Here is a 20,413-nt window from a genome sequence, read left to right as displayed (position 1 = left end):
GGCAGAGGAAAGCTCTCCATTCAGCCAAGCATTAAGTGCTATGGTTTTATACCGGACGTATCGTCCTGCCTAAATAAAAGCAGTGCCTTGCACCCCTCAAATCTTTCACCACGAGTGAAAGCTGACATACTTTTAAACATTTAAATACAAGAATGCCTTTGTCAGCTTTCAAAATAACTTTGGAGGAAGGAAGCTGTATCAGTCTGAAGGAGCATTGTTCGGCACGCAGCACAAGGCAGGCTGCACGGCTGCGGTCACAGAACGGCCCTCCGTGGGCAGTGCTATAACCCAAATGAAGGGGAATTATTTGCTATGCAATCCTATCCCTTCGTGCAGCTACTACACTGCAGGAAGAAGCAATAGCACCATTGATCAGAAATTAATAAGACCTAGAAACCTGCTCAGAGCCGTTAGTTTAGGCTACCAGGATGGATCACGCCAGCAGAAAATTCTAGAAGTCAAATCCTGCTCTGCTGACAGCGTCCTGTCCACGGCTTTGATGTCTGCAACAGGGAGCCCAGAGGCACAAATCCTCCTCCTGCACTGTTTCCTACAGCTCCACCAGCAGCCGCCTGCTTTGGATGCAGGAATGTCTGCGACATCTCCTCCTGGCACGAGCGCACCAAGCCTTCTCTCACAGCACCATCCGTGGTAACGTGGGTTATTTTTTGACCTGGTGACACACAAACGCTGTGGCAGGCAGCTGCAGGTAGGCAGGGAAGCAGCCATCCTGCCTCCAGGCTGAGAAAGGACACAGCACTGTTCTCAAGTCTGCAATGAAGGCGCGACTGACTTCTGACAGCAAGGGACAGGGAGCATCCAGGTAAGAGCACCAAGCACAACTGGAAAAAAACAACCCACCTGCTCCAGGGCAAAACGTTCATTCCTCTAACAAAATACACCTTTCAACAGATCGGACAGCAATCATCTCAGACCTCAAACCATTTATGTGGCATGACTCAGCTGCTCAGAAAGTCGGTGTGTATTCCAAGGCTGCATTAGCAGAACGTGCAAGTTCACTACAGTGCTCTCAGCACCGTGCAGTTAATTTAATTCCAGAGTTTCATCACTCTGTTTTTGTTTCTCTTATCTCCTCGTGCTTCCAGCAGGTTTTCCACTCGCTTTTTTTGTCTGCCCAACGCTGCTTGTGTGGGACCTACACATAGAATCAGAGTATCTGGAGTTGGAAGGGTCCCACAGGGATCGAGGCCAACTGCAGCCTGCACACAGGCAACCCAGTGTCTGAGATGACTGAGCAATTCTAATTTTTAAGCACAATCCACATCCACACAGAACATGATTGTTCCACACCACCCAGCAAGATCACTTCTTCAGCAGGCAAAAAAAAAAAATTAAGAAGTCAATCTCATTATCCAAAGATGGATCAATTTGCACAGTAGATATTTCCTTGTCATGTAGCTGCAGCCTAGCACGAGCTCTGTTGTAACGGACTGCTCAGAGGTTTTTACAGGAAATCAACTGTAGCTTCTAAGAATGGCACACAGTGCCTAATTGTGAAGGTAGGTATTCCATCTACTCCTTTTTTAAGTGGAAAGGAGAGAATCTATACAGATAATTTGGTTTTGAAGCAAACAAAGTTACTTACTGACACAAACTTACCTCACCTGAAAGCTTCTCACTCCCCCTACTCAAACTGCTAAGGAACGTGCATATGTTTTGCATTCACTGCACCTGCAGAGGGATAATCTTGCAATGAATCCAAATTCTTTGACAGGGGGACAAAGAGGAATAAATAACTGTCATGTAGTTTTAAGGTAGAAAATACACAGTACAAGTAGCAATTACACCTAACTGAGATGAGTGTCCTGAGCTTATTAGAAAGGTTAAACTCTATTACTGCAGTCAGAATCCAAACAGAACGGGCCATTTATTAATTCCTGCATGTGACAGCATCACGGAATAATTTACTTATTATCTGGACCACCAAAAGCACCCTATGTTGTAGGTAAGGTTGCTGTCACTAGCATCACCAACAACCACCACCCTCACAATGGGAAGAAATAACTTCTGTATCTAATCAGAATTTCTCATCATCTGGAGGCACTCCAGGGCTGTGCTGCAAAGTTCTGTAACCACGTCCCACCTCCTCCATTACTCGTCTTCCCCATCTGAACTCCCTTCAGAGGCAGCAAAGAACCTGCAACAAAAGCAGACCAAACAGACCAAATCCTCCATCCACAGAACTGAACCCACGGTGTTGTGGCAGTAAAACAGCAGTTCCTATGCTAGAGTGCAAAGCAATGTAATACCTGCTGCACCTAGGCGGAAGCTCTGCTGTCGTCAGTCCTCTGCTGGCAGACAGGAACCTGCTGCTCAAGTGCCACCAGCTGGCTGACTGTGAGCTGGAGCTAACCTTACACTGAAACATGTGGGGCAATAGGGCAAGCAAAGCAAAAGCATTCAAGGACTCACGAAAACAAAACACACCTCTGAAAAAAAACCTGTCATTTCACTGGTTTAGCTGAAGCACGCAGCTAAGAAACAGAAGCACGAGTCTGTAGGCAATGCAGCAGGTCAGTGAGGAACACAAAGCCCTCAGTTACCCGCCTGGCACTCGCTGTCCAGCTCCCTGCCTTGGCAGTGCAAGGACACAGAGCAGCTATTCTGCCCCAGCTGTGCTGCCCCAGCAATACCCCTCAGGCAGACGTTGCACGGTGGCAAACCCAAACAGGCCCAGCAGTGGGTTTTTGCACACAGGCCTGCCCTTAACTATGGTCTGTCAGTGTCAGTAAGCCAGCTATCAGCTCACCCTGCACCACAGGGCTCTGCTTATCCTGCGTGCAGAACGGTGAGAACGGGGTCAAACTCCACGCTGCTGATAAGTAGTCCATAGGAGTGCCTGAGAGTCAAAGTCAAGGGATCAGAACAGCTGTGCTGCCTCCATACAGGAACGGCACTGCTGGGCCCACTAATTAAGAGAGACCCCTTCTTCAGAGTTTGACTTTCTCTAACAGCAGCTTGCTGTGCTACCTTTGCTGCCTGAAGTTCAGCAAAACAGTCAAGAGATTCTCGGTGTTTACTTTGAATTTGATTTTTAAAACTTTTTAATTCTTTAATTTAAATCACTGCTAGAAAACACCCCCTTTTTAAGAAGGAATCTAGCATCTATGCTGTGTTACTGTAATCCCTATGGCAACCCCTGCCCCCATGGAGGACTTCATTCCTCATGAAGCATCCTCACCTAGAGCACCATGCACAACCACTACAGGGATTTCCTTTGCCAACTTCCCAACTGCAGCACTCTGAGCAGGTGGCACCAAAACACAGGTAAGCAATTAAGCAAATCAGCACAAACACACCTACTTGGCCTCTAGTACAATGCTTTTTTTCTTTCCCTTTTTTAAAGTCAGAAACAACCAAGGTACTGGATTTTTTTCCCCCCTCCTTTTAAAGGCAATGCTTTTAACATGGAGTGCCTCTCAAGTGCACAGTTACCAGAACCTGAAACCTAGAAACCTGCAGCAGTGTGACGCAGCGCACACAGCGAGCTGGAAGCCAAGAGCTTCCCAGAAGACTGTTGTCCTGGGGAACTCCAAGTACTACCAAGGGATGACCTTTGTGGAGAAGGCTTGGAGTATAAATAAGGCACCCACAAGCATAAGCATCGCTTGACACTGGCCTGCCTGCAGGCTGCTGCTCCCAGCACAGCTAGCTCTTGTTGTCCCAGCAAGCGGGACACTGCTGGCTGTTTGGTGCCACCCAGGCAGACCAGAGAGAACTCTGTCCCCTCTGTTCAGTATCACAGGTGACTCACTTGAACTTAGGTGGAGTCAGCAGAGTGCATCCTATCTAAGGGGCAAGAAGTCCTAAGCTGCCCCAAGCCAAACCCAAAGAGCCAAGAACACATTTCTATCGCTTGGCCAATTCCACACCACCTCCTCCTGCCCCCAAGCAGAAAGCTGGATGTCACAGTGGTCACACAGGTCTGCAGACTTCCCTCTCACTTCTACTTTCCCCACGTAAGCTCATTATAAGCTGCAAGTATGACTAAGTAAAGCTGTCAACAGACTAAAACAGACAACCAGTTCATTATGGGGAAAAAAGCCCTCAACCCGTCGAGAAGGACAGTATTACTGTAAGCAGCCTGGAACCAGAGGTTACACTGCTCCTTTATTCCTGCTCACCAGAGAGACATTACCTTCCAGAGAAAATGGCTCAAACCCAACTTCTGAAATCCTAAGTATAGGAATGTGCTTTGTTAGTGGGAGGAAGCATTCCAATTATTAGACAAAATTGGTTATAATCTTTATAATCTCCTCCACGTAGCCTATCCAGCCCTTGCCTGTGAAGCCTCCCAGGAAGGAGCACTCACTTCTTCAATGTTTGGAGAGCATCTGGTACTGGGTAGAGGCTGCTGAAATTAAAAGAGCAAGATATGCCTAAATACTATAATACAACCTACTGACAGCCAACATTACTCAAATCTCAATTTAGGAAGAAACAATAGTAACCAACTTGATCAGAAACACATGTTCTATCTCACAACAGAAATCTGATGTATTTTCACAATAGTGGAACTGCAGCAATACAAGAATGGAACAGATGACCTCCACAAGTCCCCTGCAGCCTATATTTCTCTGCGATTTTATAGCTGAAATAGAAATGAGCCCGGATCAACAGAACTGACATTTCACATCCTTTCCTGAAACCCATTTACCTACTAAAGGGACAGTATCAACTGAGCAGCAGATTTTTAACATCTAAATGAGTTGAAAGAAAGCTTCAGTTTGAAACCAAAAACTTTTCTCTTGATATTTTTTTGGAACAGCAGCCTGCTCTAACAACATGTTTCCAACAAAATCATTTTCCAGATTTCTTTTAAATAGCTGCTTGTGTCCGGCCCTGGAGCAATCATAAATCTAATGCATAAGGACCTCAAGCATTACTTTTAAAAAGAAACAGGAATAGTTGTGATTTAATTCAAAGTAGGACATGACCAGCCATCAGGGGAAAGAGATGACAGGCTAAGAAACATCTTGGAGCAATTCTGCACCAGCAATGTTCTAACATTGAGACCGGCTCTTTCTTTACCCACGTTACTAATTCCTCCTCTGAATTCCCTGCAGCTTCTGCCAGTGAAGAAGTAATCCCTCGTAACGTGGGCCTCAGTTGGACAGAAGTCACAGGACCAGTCACTGGAATGGTTTTACTGCAGCTCCACAGTCCTGGGCACACCTCAGCTCTCCTGCTTTACAAACAGTGCAAGAGCACCCCACGCCTGATGGGCCACAGGGTGCTCAGCAGCTCCGTCACAGTTAGCCTTCATTGTTGTTCAGAGCCATAGCAACAGAATTTTAGAAGAGCTCACACAGAGAATCACCACAGATCATCTACAGGTTTCCAGACTCTCAGCCTAGTTGGACAAGCGTCTTTTGCAAACCTCCTGTGTTGGCAACTGCACATACACCTGGGCCAAACGAGCTGGGATTTCCTCCAGCAGCAGGAGGCTGCCAGGGACTGGAACGTTCCTCACTGCATCTCCTAAGAGATTCCATACAGAACAGCCAGTCAACTTTGCAAGTTCTTCTCTTCCCACCCATCCCATCAGGTCGTAGCCTCTCCTTGCATATCTGAAGAGCTGAGCTAGTTCACGGCACAGAGAGCGAAGGGAAAGCTCTTCCCCACACAAACCCACCCCCTGGAATGAGCTGCAGCACTCAGCAATGCAGCTGAGACCCCCGTGCCCTCATAGCAGAGCACAAAGAGCAGCAGCTCCTCCTGCTACGGTTCCCAACCCCCCCAGACAGGGCAGGTGTTGTTACTGCCACCACCTCACATTCATGGCACAATCAAATAAAAATGGCTACAGGCCTAACTCAGAACAGACAGCAAAAAAAAACAGCTCCAAGTGTAGCCACAAACAGCCAAACTGTGCCCACAGCAAACCAGAAGGGGGTGACAATCCTCTGCCGCCAGCATCTCTTGGCACTTGGGGGGGCTGAAGAAGAGGAGTTCTCCCTCACATCAGGGACAGCTGAGGCTGTGTGCTACCTGGGGCTGTAACACAGAATATAGGGTTTGTTTTTATTTCGAGCATTTCAAAGCAATTGCTTGCAAGGACTTCAACACAGAGCGAAGCAATTCTTTCTCTTCTAGACACATTGCTGTAAACTGAAGCTCCTGCTGGAGCTTTGGACAATATTTTCCTGTAAGTCAATGACCAAAATTACCACTTCTGAGGTCTTGGCAAAACCGGGGACTTTTCCTGAAAGCTCAGAAAGGGGAATGTTTCAGCATCATCACAGGCTCTTCCCAGCTGACATCAGGTCAACTGGCAGCACGCTCCAGAAGGTTCTTCCTTTGTAATTACCACTAAGTGACACAGTTGTTTTCCACATTAATTAGTATGCAGAGTACTGACAGCGCCACGGCTCAGCTGATTTGACTCCCGCAGTTCACACGTGGCACGAGTCAGCTAGAACTCAACAACTAAATGGAACCTGCTGTCTGTAAAAGTGATTTTTCATCAGTCTGATCAGGTGACTCCTAGAGGCAGGGAAAGTTACCAAAGCCAGAGGCTAAACCTGTTTGTATGGCATGTAACCATTTCTTCAGGAAATCTCTGTCATCAGCTGCTCCCATCAAGCAGGCAGTGCACCATGGGCCATCTCTGCAGTTCAGCTGGCATCCAAAGGGCTGGGGAAGGGACACTCGAGGCAGCTCCATCTGAAACAGTCCCAGCACTGTTCTGCAGAAGTGTGATGCTGTTAGCATGAGACATACCTGCAACCACTCCGAAAATCCAAGGGAAACAAAATCACTTCTGAAACTCCAGGAATCGTTCTCTATCATGTGCTGGCTACTCCAACACAGCACAACACGTGCTTTATGCAGCTACAGCCAGACACAGCAGCTCTCCCAGATATGCCAGGTGATGTCAACACACCAACTGAGAAGCACGCCATCGTAATTCTTGCATTTTGCACCAGTGCTTTGGAAATTAACCAGCACCTCATGGACACAGCATTCATCACTGTGTAACCCAGCAGGGATGAGTGCTGAAGCTCACTAAGCCAAACCACGGTGCTGGCAGTCGTGGGGCAAGCTTGTCCATCTCCCAGCATTGCTCTTCACCCCTTGGAAAGGCCCAGTAAGGCCAGTGGGCAGCATTAAGTCATGGCTTAGGAAGAGGATGAGCTGTTGGGTCTCGTTAGATGCACCCATACATCCTGGAATGCCAGAACTTGTAGCTTTGAATTCGTAACTCAGTTGAAGTTAAGCAAAACCACCTCCTCTTCCTTCTGGAACATCATCAGAGCTGTGGAATCTGCAGAAGGTAAGGCTGAAATTTAACAGCAGGCCAGTAGCAGCTAGAGAAATCCACAACAAAACTTGTAAGAAAAGGAGCGGTGCAGCAGCTCTCACTTTTCTATGCTAGCAATTAATTTGTTGTGCGCATCCACGCTGATCCATTTTCAGAACACTAAAAATAAAGACACAGCGATGGCTCCTGCACACAGGGATGTGTGTGCGCTGCAGAACCGCCTCCTCCCAGGCCAGGAGCCCATGGAGCAGTTCCCTGCATCACCCTGAGCACGCAGGAGGACTTCTGGAGGTACTTCAGCACGCACTGAGATCTCCCCCACCCAGTCATTAGATTACAGAGCTGGACAGCCTGCTTCAGAAAGCAAATGGTAATGTTTCCTAAAAATCTGGAAGTGGATCGCAATAAAGTCACAGTCTGCACTCACACAGAAATAAGTTCTGTGGAAAGTTCAAATTATTGATATTGCAACCTTCCAAAATGAGCCTGGGCGAGAGCTGGGTTCTCCAAGAGCTCTGAGGTCTCCTCTCTGCTCTTCAGTCTCCCAAATAGCAGCAAAAAAACGCACAGTGAAATCATCTGTTGGAATTAAGCTGCCCAGAACAGCCTGGCCAAAGGAGCAGGTACGAGTCGCGTCAGCATCACTTCACTGCTCCTCCACTGCTGAGGGCTGACCCACAGGAGATATCCTTGAACTGCTGATCCTACATGAACATCAACAATCCCACTTCTGATTATCCTTTCCTACTGAAAGACAGGTTGGGCGCCTCAATGGCAAATTTAGATGGAGTGTGAGAAACGGGCTGTAAGACACACTGCTTTCATCACCAGAACTAATGCCAGCTCACACAGCTGCAGCCTCCTTTTCAAAGTGGGCTTTCTAGATCTGAAGGAGAACATCTTTGCTCCAATCAGGTTCCACAGATCCCAGGGAAGTCAGCTCTTGGAAGCCCCTGGAAGGAGACATCCAGGCTCAGATGAGTTATCCAAGTAAGCTTCCAATCAAAAGCAGGTAACAGCTGCAGTGAAATCAAGTCTCTTCTGATCTTAAAACCTGGGCTGTTTATTCTCTTCAGACCCTTAGAGGACAAGAAAATCCAAGATGGCACCAACCTCACCACAGTTCACAAACCAGATACCTCAATGCATGCAATTCAGAACTGACAAGCCATGGAGGTGACAGCTCTGGTAATCCAGAAATAAAACCCTGCCCCTTCAGAAATGTGACACGAAATTTATCACACCAGCACAATGTCACCCATTTGCCTCTCCTGTCTTCCTTGCCATTATTCCTTAGAGGACATGAGGAAAGGTAGAAAATTAGTTCTGTCAGGAGAAAATGCAGGAAAAAAAACTGGAGTGGAAATGGTAAGGATACTGACATTTCATACAGCTGGGAGAAGTTACCTCCCCATTCCTTTCATCATTTTAGAGACACAGTTTCTTTCTCTACTACTCTATTACCATATTTTGGTGTCTGACCTCCCAATATTCCCACCAGAACTGTTTCAGGCATTGAAAAATGCCTGGAATCTCATACTACAGTGATTTTGTCACACCTTTGCAGAACTGTACTTTTTCAGATTCTTCCCCAATAATCCCCACTCACTTTGCTTGCACTATTGCTCTCACTTTGCATCACCTTTTCTCAAACAAATGAATACCATTCACTGACACTTCAAAAGACTTAATTCCACTAAATTTCAAGAAATATTCCTTGATCCAGTTTCCTCCAAATCTGCTAGAACCTACTGCCAAGTTTTACCATCCCTCTTCCTAAGAGCCATTATTTCCAACAGAATCCACTTCTCCTCAAACCATGAATCCACACTCCCTGCCACAACCAGAACCTGCTCTGCATCAGCCACATGGGACTACCTGCTTTCTCCTCCAGCACCACTCATCACACTCTTCCACCCCACTCTTAACTCCAGCACAGTACATTACCTGCCTATCCAGTAATATCTCCTACATCCTTCCTGCTCTTGGTAACAGCAAAGGAAAGAACAACGTTGCCTCCCTCACTCCCGGGTGCAGACCCCAACCCTATTTCTACTCCTCACAGGTGGCACCCCACAAAGCAGGCTCACCCATCCCATCTGCAGGGCGCTGAACTCTGCTGCTGCCCACACCCAGACCAGAAGGCAGTGAGGTTTCACCGACACCAAATAAATGACAGAAATAACACCACCAGGTAACAGAGGAAAGGCAAAACTACAGAAATCTCGCCTAAGCCAGGATGGATCACTGCCTACCACTGGAGACCCAGGGTCTCTAGAGCAGTATCCATATGATAAACCCTCCTCTGCCAAGAGGCACCTGATCTGGAGGACTTCCAGCTAGCTATTCCACCTTTTTCTTGCTCTAAGTATAGACACAGTTTGTGTCTCCACAAAGGATATCTCACTGCTGATGTGCTTCACCCAGGCACAGCACTGTGCTACAAGAACCAGCCCATTACCCTAATTCTAGAGATAATTAAGGAGCCGATCAAGCACTCTTTGCTCCACACTTTCCTCTGCGTAGTCCTCTGAAACAGAGCCTCCCCTCTCCAAGCAGCTTTGCCCTTTCTCCAGCATGCCAACATGAACATACAGGATGAGCGATTTCACTGTTCCTACATACGCTACAGCCAAATCCATGCCACTAGACTCACCTCCAACACCTAAGCTGACTGGCAACACAGCATGAACACCAGCTCTCTTTAAGACCAAATATTCTGAGCAACTACTACAGTTTTAATGAGAGCCTTCTGAGCAAAAACTGCAACACTACCTGAAGGAAGCATCACTGCTGTCTCCAAGTACCCAGAGAAGCCCTCAAAGCCTCTACAAAGACATGGCACCAGCCATCTTCAGCAGATGCCAAGTTCCAAAGACCACACAACCAACTTCCCAGTGCCAGCACAGTCTCTCTGGTGCAAAGACACCAGCACAGTGCAAAAGCCTGCCCTGCAACACAGACTCAGGTCCCATAAACACAGCCTGCAAAAGGGACGTGATACCATTTATGAGCCTCAGCATATATCAACCACTGCTGCCAGCAGAAAACATATCAGTGACTTAGTGTTTATAATCCAAACTTTATTGGTTGTACCCAAAGCCCTTAGTATGAAAGAATACCTAATAAATAGCACACATTAGGTTTCATAATCTTATCTGCCCTTTCGTTTACAAAGCATATTTTACCAACAGTCACACAGCCTGTTGCCCCAAGGCGCACCGAACTAAATTACAGCAAGGGCGAGACTGACCACTGCTGCTCCGGGAGGAGGGGAGGCCCTGCGAACCGCCTGCTTTGCAGCCAGGGCGGCCCAGAGCCGAGCTCCCGTGCCGGGGGAAGCAGATGGAGGCCCCTCCTCGGCCCCTCGCGTTCCCCCGCTCACTTAAGCCGAGGAAAAGAAGGAAAGACGGAGCATTTTAGGTAACGACCACCTAAACCGACGAGAAGACGGGAGGGGGAGGGGGGGGATGGGAGGGCCGGTCTCCCACAGAGCCCTGCCCACTCCGCGCGGGAGGCAGAGGGGGGGGGAGGGGGGAAGGGGAAGCAAGGACCACGGGCCGGCCACAACCCAAACCGCCCCGGGCCCCGCTTTCCCCGGAGGCACGGAACCTCGCCGGGCAGCGGGGGCCGGCCCTGCCTCGCTCCTCCCGCAGGGCCGTACCCGCTCCCCACCCCCCCACCCCCCCCCCCCGCCCTCGCTCCCCTCAGCGGCGCCCAGCCGAGTCCCCCCCGCGGCCCAGCTCTCCTCAGGGGCGATTCCAGCCCCTCGGCCCACACTACGCCCGGAGCGGGGCGCGTAGCGCGAGGAGCCACGGCGGCTCCTATCCCCCGCCGTCCCATCCTCTCTGCCCGCCGCAGAGCCCCGGGAGAGGCGCCGGAGCTGCCGGGGCCCGCCGGTACCTGCCGCGGCCGCCCGCTCGCCGCCCGCCCGCCGGCCGCACACAGACAATATGGCGGAGGCACAAGGCTCGGCCGCCAGCCGCAGGGACCAGAGCGAGGCGCGCCGGAAGCGGAAACCCCACCACCCGCTAGCGCGCGACGTGCCGCGGGAAGGAGGGGAGGCGGGGAGGCTTTGCGCACGCGCGAAGGCGGGCAGTGCGCCGCAAGGGATTGTGGGGGCTGTAGTTCGCAACCGGGAGGTAGGGAGATTGGGAGGGTTGAGGCCTGTTACGGTGCGGCTGGAAGGCGCGGGGAGGACCGGGGAATCCTCGCTCCGAGCCCGGAACGTCCCGCGAGGTGCGGCGGGGCCTGGCTGCCATCCATGAGCGACCTCGGTGGGAGGCGGCCCGGAGGAGGGCCGTCCCTCCGCGGGTCTGTGCTCGGGGCCCGCCGCCAGGTGGCAACTGCGGCCCAGCGCGGCCTAGCGCGGCCCGGCCGCCGGGAGCCGAGCGGTTCCGTGCGCTGCCCGGAGCTCTTTGTGTGCCCTCCGAGCCCGCGGTGCGACCGTGGCCCCCTCTGCTGTGTGGGAGCCCTGAGCCCCTCCAGGGCCCGCACACCACGGCTCGTCGGCTTTGATTCCCCGTCGTTCAGCCCCGAGCTGCACCGCTCCGCCGGGGTTTGGCCAAAGGCCGATATCCAGCACCTCTGCTGCAGGCTGAGACCGGGAGGAGGAGGAAATGCATTGAGACCCATCTCGATCGCATCTACTGCCCGCTCTGCCACCGCTCCGCGCCTTCAAGTCCCCCAAGTAGGGCAGGAATGCACCGCCAACAGAGCGCACCCCAGCTCGCATCGCCCCATTTGGAGACATGTGGCTTCATGCTGATCGCATCCCTGCTGCGGGGGCTGTGCTCTGGCCAAGTGCTGCGGCCCCCTGGGAGCTGGGAGCCATCCCATAGGCGAGAGGGGCTCTCACTGAGCCGTGCCCACGGCCTCCTGTCCTTGGGAAGCCGTATGCTCCTGCCCGCAGCCCACGTGCCTGCACCCCTGCGGCCTCGTGCTGCACTCTGTTCTCCCTGTGTGGGAGTCTCACTCACGGGAGGAGCTGCTGGCGGCTGCTTGCCCAAATCCCACAGCCCCCCACCCCAGGTCACTCCCATTAGGTAAAGGAGCAGCTCGTCTTGGCGGGGGTATCTCCCTCTTGTGCTTTCCTTGTATTGTACGGGCCTGGGTCATCGAGGAAATCTTACAGGTCCTTCTGCTGCCGAGTGGTCACTGGGGAAGCCCGGCCCCCTTCCCCCCATTGTCAGCAGCCGGGCTGTATCCTCACTCTGAGCCCCGGCCCCTAAAAATAGCTCTTTGTCAGGCGATTGTTCCGACACCTTCACGGCGGCATTGACGTGGGCTGGAGCAGGACAGAGATGGGGTAGGTGGAGGGGAAGAGCTGGAGGTCCCCCCTGGGACCGCTCTGAGTATTTGCCACTGATAACAGCTCCTGTGGGGGGAAATGGGCTCCAGGCACGCGGCTCTGTGCCAGAGGCCTCCCTGCATGCTGCTGCCCACCCATCACCTCTCCCCCACCTGTCCCTGCTCCGTGTTCATCCTGGGTGCCCAGGTGACCCTGCTGCATGTGGGATAGAAGCCCTCCCAGGTCTCTATCTTGGACCCTGCAGCAAGGTGCTGGACCTGGTGTGAGGTCCAGACTGACACCCCCAGACCAGGGGAACCCCAGGGTTACCCCAGGGAACCCCATGTGTCCATTGCAACGTGGTCGCTGCAGGCAGGAGTCTGCCCTGTTGGGGATTGAGTTGGGATGGAAGCCAGCCCAGATCCCACTGTGTTTTGGCCAAGCTAACCCAGCCCTACAGACCTGTCACTGTTGGGTAGGACAGAGTTTGCTCCATGATGGTGCTGCCATGAGCTGCTGGCCCTGCACCCTAGTCAGGGTGCCATACTGCTTGGAGGAGTCCCTTGCACCAGAAGGGGACCCCGCTCTGCTTGTCCTCCTTTGCCCCCTGCTACCTCGCTCCCTGTCAGCTGGAGGTGGCCGTGTCCCTGGAGACCTCTCCTGCCCAGCCACCCCAGCTGCAGAAGCAGTGTTTTATTTCCCATGAGCTCGAGCAGGTCTGGATTAAAATAAACTGCTGGCCCAGATCCCTTTTCTGGTGTCACGGGAGATGCTGTGCTTGCTGTGAGCACTGCCTACAGCCCTGCTGAGCCCCGACCCTCAGGCCCTGTGTGGCAGCGGGGGCTTGCCCAGCTCTGAGACCTCTCCATTTGCCCACTGCCACCATCCCCATGCCGAGCTGAACCCTCTGGGACTGTAGGGCAGGGCACAGGGCCAGCCCCACTCTGATTACCCCCAGCGCTTTTTCCTTTTTCTCCCTTAATTTACTGAGTGCTAAATCCAAATATTACAACTTCCCCTCCACACCGCTGGTTACGCAGGCGGCCCCCGGCCGGGCATTGTCTTATTGTTTGCAGAGGGAAGCTCCAGCGGGAGATTAACCTGGCGTTCACCCCGCGCACAGCTTCACACCCTGTCCCTGCTGGGGGGGCTGCACCCCAGGGAGCACACAGTGCATGGAGGGTCGTTGGAATAGTGACTCTGCAGGGGCTGCTGCATGAGGGCAAGGGGCCTGGCTGTAAGAGCCCTGGGTGCTAGAGCAACACCTTTGCCTCCTTCCTTCCCCATGGAGCTGGCAGGGTGCCGGGGTCTGCAGGGAGGCAGAGACTGCCCAGCACCCAGTCCAGAGCGCTATGGTGTGTGCACCTCATACCATCCCATTCCACCCCACAAATCCCAGTTTATATTGTGCCCGTCTGTCCCTGCTCCTTCCCTGCTGTTCTGTACCCATCAACACATTGGGCCCACTTCCCACAGCCTCCCATTTGCCTCCATGTCCCATGGGTGCTGAGTCTCGGGCTGAGGTTGGTACATCACACATGGGCAGTAACTGCAACGGGGACGTTTACCACGGGCAGATGCCATTTAAGACACAGGAGCTTCACCTGGGCAGAGCCCAGGCTGCACCCACAGGTGCTGCCAAGTTGCAGAGATGAGGAGGGCTGAGTGCCGGGTGCCGGGCCTGAAGCCAGATCTGTTTGCATGGCTGCACGCATTTGGGCATTAGAAGTGGCTCAACCCTGCTGCTGTATGCAGGCACTGCTCGCTCACTGTGGGCTCTGCAGTGGCCCTGGTGTGAGCCCCAAGCTCACAGCCCTGTGGGCTGCAGCAGCTCCATCCCATCTGAGCCCCGCTCAGCTGCGGGTGCAGCCCCACTGCATTCCTACCCTGCTGGCCCAGCAAGGTTAAACTGCGGAGAGGCTGAAATATTTGGGAGGGGAATGGAGAAGGGAAAAAAATATATCTATAAAAAGAACGCTTAAAAACACAAGTTAGAGAAAAAAATACCAGGCGCGGAGTGCAGCTGCGGTTCTGGTTCCAGTTCCCAGGTGATGTCAGGCCTGGAGCGTCTCCAGCCCCGGCCCCTCGGAGACGGTCTTTGTGGGTTCAGCACTGAGTGTTTTTCCTTCCTGAGACTCGGGGACACCTTCCTGTCTCAGAGAAAGCAGCCAAAAGCCATTCCAAGGGTGTCCGCGCACAGGAAGGGGAGAGGATGGGAGGGGAGCGCGGGAGGCAGTGCGGCACAGCGCGGCACGGGGCCGGCAGCGTCCGCGGCTGACCGGCTCTGGTGGTCCCATGGAGCACACCCTGCATGGAGCAGAGGGACACCTGGCTCCCAGCAGCCCAGCTCCAGTGCCTCTGAGTCAACATTTCCCCCCTGGCAGCGTTGGGAGGGTTTGGAATGCACTGAGACCTACAGGCTTGGCACTGGGACCCATGGGTTTGGCACTGGGACGTGCTAGGGTGCACAGCACGCGCACTGGGATGTGCTGGGACCCACGACCCCAGAAGTGGGACGTGCTGAGATCTGCAGCTAAGCACTGGGACATGGTGGGATGTCCATCTTCTGTACTGGGACATGCTTGGACCCATAGCCCCAGCATTAGGACACACTGGAGTGCACAGTTCCTGCACTGAGAGATATTGTGACACACAGGCACCCATGTTCTCGGCACTGGGACACGTTGGGACCCATGGTCTCGGCGCTAGGATGTACTGAGATGCACAGCTCCTGCACTGGGACACACTGGGACCTATGATCCCAGCAGTGGAATGTGAGGGGACACACTAGGAGTCTTGGCTCTGGCACTGGGACATGTTATGCTGCCCAGCTCCTGCACTGCGACCCACTGGGACTCCATCCTCAGTGTGGGGACATGGGAGATGCTGCAGGACTGTGTCCCAGCACCAGGACCACCGGCACTGCTGGGACTGGGGGTGCATGGGGGCTTCCCAGGGGCTGCAGGAGGACAATCCCCTTTCATCTGCGGGTCAAGCTGTTTGCAGAGTGAAGCCCCCACCCCCAGCCCCTGCCCCCCGATAAACCCAAGGGCAGGGATTCTGTGTCTGGGGATGTTTGGAGAATCTCACGGCTGTTTATTGGGGTCTGGGACACATTAGACACGCTGAGAACAAACCTCTCCCACCCACCCCGGTCCCTGCCTGGGACTCGCTCTCACAGCTGCGCTGTGCTGTCAGCTCCATAAATCAAACCCGAGGGAAAGGGGGGCTGGGGGCCAGCATGGCCTGGCCACACGGGGGCCAAGGGGTCCATGCCATCACCTCATCCCCAGGGTGGGCGAGAGGATGGCACCAGGATCCCATGCTCCCTTTCTGCAATGGGATCTCTCCCTGGAGAACCCCGCAGCCCTGGGGGGGGGCACACCAACAGCCCCAGGCCGCCTCATCCACAGCTGTTTCAGCTCCATGGGATGCAGGAGCCCCTGGGAGCTGTGCGCCCCTGAGCCCGGCACCTTTCCCAGGCTCAGCTCCCTGCAGAGAGCAGGGGGGCTGGGCTGGGAACCCCCACGTCCCTGCTTGACCCTGCGTCTTCAGCCCTAGAGAGCGTGGCCGTGCACAGAGACAGTGGCAGCCATCATGGAAGCAGTTGGGAGTCACAGTGGTCACAGCATCCCAGGCAGTGAAGAAGGTGCGGAAACAGAGATGAACCCCAGTGCACTGCATGCACACCCAAAGTGCCAGCAATGTGTCCCGTATGTCCCATACATCCCACGTGTCCCATGCATCCCATTGCAAGGCTTGAAACTCTCCATAGCCCAGATCCTCATGGCAGCAGAGCTGCCTGCAGGGCTTAGGGACACGGGGACACGCGTGCACGGGGTCTCACACTCATAAGGAGAGTAGGCAGCGTCGTGGTTGGGACCGGAGCATGGCTCAGAGACAGAGGGCCATTGGGACACAGCCATGTCGAGGAGCCCACGCCACGCGGTGGGAACAGCAGGCAGGCACCAGCCCGTCAGAAAAATAAGGTTTATTTTCCAAGTGGCTGCGCGTGCATCAACAGCACCTGCGGGGCTGTGCCGCCATCCCCCCCGAGCTCATCGACGCCGGCCATGTGCGGGCTGCTCATCCCAGCCCACCCCTTTGGACCATCCCAGGGGTGCTGGACCCCTTCTCCCAGCCCTAGTAGCGTCCTCTCGCCGCAGTGCTGGTGCCGGTGCTGGCGTCGGTGCGGTGCCAGCCCACGACCCTGCTGTGCCCCATCGCCTGCGGCTGGCGGGCAGCTCCCTCCCTCCCGCTTGCGGTCTCTGGGGCTGGCTGTGACAGGCTCTGCCGCCGTTCTCCTGCGGGTGCTGGTGGCACCGGTTCATCTCCGTGCCACCCGCAGCGGGGTCACCCCCCTCACCTTCAGGCAGTTGCCCCCGAGGTCCCTGCGGCCGCCCTGCGGAGAGAGGAGGGGAGAGCTGCGGGGTGCCTGGGTGTCCCGGTGGGAATGGCCTTGGGGACACGGGGGTGCGTGGCACCAGCGGGGTGAGCGTGGAGGAACTGCACACGAATGTCATTTAGGGTGCTGAAGTGGCAAAGATGGTTCAGTGATGCCCAGGAGGGATACATGGATTTGGTCATGCATGGTGGTGCTGGGTTGGTGGCCTGGGTCTTTGTGTCCCTGTGTCCACATTACAGGGACACAGCCCCAGCATAGCCCTGCTTGGGGACAAGGGCTTGGACACCGACACTGCTCAGTGCAACCAGCCCAGCTCAGACCAGTATAACCCACTGCATCCTATCAGAGCCCAGCTTGGCTCAGCATAGCCTAGTACAGCCCATTTCCAGCCAAGCCTAGTTCCTGCCCAGCCCATTTCCAGCCCATTTCCAGCCCAACCCAGCCCAGTACACTCAATTTCCAGCCCATTTCCAGCCCAGGACAGCCCATTTCCAGCTCAGTCCCAGAGCCAGAAGGTGCAGAGCGGCCCCAGCCCAGCTCTTATCCTTGCCCCCAAGGTCCCAGTGCCACCAGGTCTCCTGGTCATTGCAGAGGGTCTCAGCTGGGGATAGGTCTGTAAAGGACTGGGGCAGGAGGACATCCAGGAGGGGCTGGGAGGGGGTGCAGAGTTTGGCCAGTAAGCAGTGGGGGGGGGGACGGGACGGAAATGGGAAGAGCAATTAAAAATGGAGCAGCAGAAACCCAAAGAGCACTGAGGGCTGAAAAATGCTCTGCAGTCACTGCTCGGATGGGGACGGTGATGGGGACAGTGTGGCAGCCCCAGGGCTTGGTAACAGTAGGTGGCCACTGTTCCTAAACCCTGGGACAGCATGGCTGGTGGGATGGGCTCAGCATGGATACCCCCACCCACTCTGGGGTCACTCTGCAGCCTCCAGCCCTGTGCCACCACCAGTCCCCATCTGGCACCATGCTGCACGGGGCCATCCTCCCACTGCTTCAACTGAGGGAGGCTCATGGGGCGTGAGAACAGGGTCACAGGGATGGGATGGGGATGTAGATGGGATGGGGACAAGGGATGGGATGGGGATGGGGCCAGCCTGCTCGCTCCGCGCTCCCTCTTGGCACAGCCACATGCCCCAGCCCCGGGGTGACCGTAACCCCCTGAGAGCTCCCGGCCTGGATGGACGTGGGGGAGCAGCCCGGCCCTCTGACGCCAGCAGGACTGTGGGCGTGCAGCTCTGAGCAGCATTTGGCCGGGAGCTGCCAAAGCCTCCAGCGGGGGCCAGAGCTGGAGCCCGCGCGGAGCTCACGGGGACTTGCCGATCCTCCCAATCCCAGGGCTGTGCCGATCCCAGGGCTGTGCCGACCCTCCCCCCCACTCACCCCTTTCCGCTGGTTGCTGAGGCAGAAGGTGCAGATGCTGCGAGGCTGTTTGCTGTCCAGATCGCCCTTGGCCCCGTAGATGGCACTGAAGCAGGGCTGCCCGTCCTCGCAACCCTCGCCCAGCAGCAGCACGTTGGCCAGGTGCGAGATGTAGCTGGAGGCCAGGCGCAGCGTTTCGATCTTGGACAGCTTCCGATCCACGGGTTCGGTGGGGATGAGGGTCCGCAGGGCCGTGAAGGCGGTGTTGACGCTCTGGGTCCGGTCCCGCTCACGCGCGTTGGCCGCCTGCCGCTGCTTCACCATCACCATGGGCCCCGTCTTCCTGGGCACCTTGCGCCTCGCCTCGGCGCCCTCGCAGCAGCCGTACGACTGGTCCGACGTGTCGCTCTCGCTGCGGTTCTCCTCGTCCTCCGACAGCATGCCGATGTCGGGGTAGAGCACGCGGGCAGCCATGGGACGCAGCATGGTAAAAGCCATGGCCGGAGCCCCCCGCCCCGCTGCGGGCAGCCCTCGGGCTGCGGGCAGCCTTTCACCGTTAACACGCTGCTTTTGCTGCTCCGCTCCTGCGTCCGAGCGGGGCTGGGACGGACGGCTGCGGGGGGAATCGTGATTTATACGGCCGGGGAGGGGCTGGTGTTGGAGCCCACCCCCAGCCGGCCCCCGGCTCGGGGCCAGGCAGGCAGCCAGCGTCCAGTCCCAGCCCGGCCGTGTAAATCACGATTCCCCCCGCAGCTGGCTGCTGGCCTGGCTGCGCTCCGGTGCGTGGCCCCAAGCAAAGGGTGCCTTGTGTTTGCACGGTGACATGACCCGGTTGTGCCGCCTGTTGTACCGAACCGTGGCACGGACTGATGACCGGGCCATAGGGAGTGCCACAGCCCCGGGAGAGGTGCCACGTGCGGTGTCCCCAGTGTGTCCTCAGCCCTGTGTGGCCTCAGCCACCAGTAGGTTGCACTGAGTGGCACAAAGGGCGCAGGAAATGGGATGAGGGTTGGCCCTTGGAGTGCTGGCACCGCGTTGCTTCCATGGAGGGGACAGCAGTGCTTGGCCAAGGGAGGCACTGCCTCGCTGGGGCAGGGGTGGCCAGGCTGAGCCCTGCAGCCCCTTGTGCACAGAGCTGGCACCCTGTGTGCTGCTACAGGGCAGGATGAGGATGAAAACCTTGGCCCTGACACCACAACAAGGTGCTGCCGGGCTGCCAGGAGCGCTTCCTCTGCTGGAGGAAGGTGTGTGCCAGCAGTGGAAAATCCAAGTCCCTTCCTGCAGAGTTGATCCCTGGAGCTGCAGAGCTGCGGTGTCCTGAGGGCTGCTCTCCTTGAGCAGCAGTGATTGCCTCCCCCTCCCTGCACTCAGGGAGGATGCAGGAGGATGCTCAGGGCAATGGGGGCAAAAAGGGGATGTGCTGGGGGCTTGGAACGGTGTCTGTGGGCACAATGGACACACAGAACATCCTAGGGAAGGGTGGCTGGCTGGGTCCTGGAGTACAGAGCCATGTGATGGCATGTCACCAAGTCCCTCCTGGGGCTGTCCTCATGTGTAACAGGACCGTGTGTCCCCTCAGGAGCAAAAGGCCCCCCTGCCCCTTGCTGCGGGGCCCTGACCCTGTTTGCCTTCACCATTTGTCCTCCTGCGCAGAGCCCGTAAATCACACTGCAGGGGGGCGAGGGCCGAGTCAGGGAACTGTGGGGCTGGGGGTGTGCAGCCTGAGGGTCTGGGGGCTGCTTTGGGCTTCCACATAGACACAAGTACATTTCCTTTGCTAGCTCCACGCTCACAGCTCCTCACTGAGCTGGGGACCGTGAGGCCCACCCCACTTCTCTGGGGCACAGACCAGAGTTCATCCTCTGTAAATGGTCCCTTGAGCAGAGTTGGAGACAGACAGACCCTGGGCACGAGGTGGAAGGAGCAGGCAGGTGCCTGCAGCCAATGGAGCAGTGGATGGTCCCCAAGGGGGACACAGCCTCATGCAAAGGGGGATGCTGAGCTGGCTGCTGGAGGGGAGCAGGGGGAAGGCAGCCCCTGTGCACCCTGCTGGGTGCGAGCCGGGGCCCCC

The 20,413-nt window shown here is 55.4% G+C and overlaps 1 protein-coding gene across 1 annotated transcript; it reads right to left on the bottom strand.

Annotated features, from left to right (window-relative positions):
* Nucleotides 1-16,902: 16,902 nt before the first annotated feature.
* TCF15 (transcription factor 15) lies at nucleotides 16,903-18,840 on the bottom strand (the record flags this gene model as incomplete). The annotated part of the gene is made up of 2 exons (XM_079543236.1): nucleotides 16,903-16,977; nucleotides 18,364-18,840. The coding sequence occupies 2 exons, from the start codon at nucleotides 18,838-18,840 to the stop codon at nucleotides 16,903-16,905; spliced, it is 552 nt and encodes a 183-aa protein (XP_079399362.1).
* Nucleotides 18,841-20,413: the final 1,573 nt, after the last annotated feature.

Source organism: Tetrao urogallus (genome assembly GCF_951394365.1).
Source record: "Tetrao urogallus genome assembly, chromosome: 16".
In the NCBI taxonomy this organism is placed as follows: domain Eukaryota; kingdom Metazoa; phylum Chordata; class Aves; order Galliformes; family Phasianidae; genus Tetrao; species Tetrao urogallus.
This window is presented reverse-complemented; position numbering and strand designations above follow the sequence as displayed.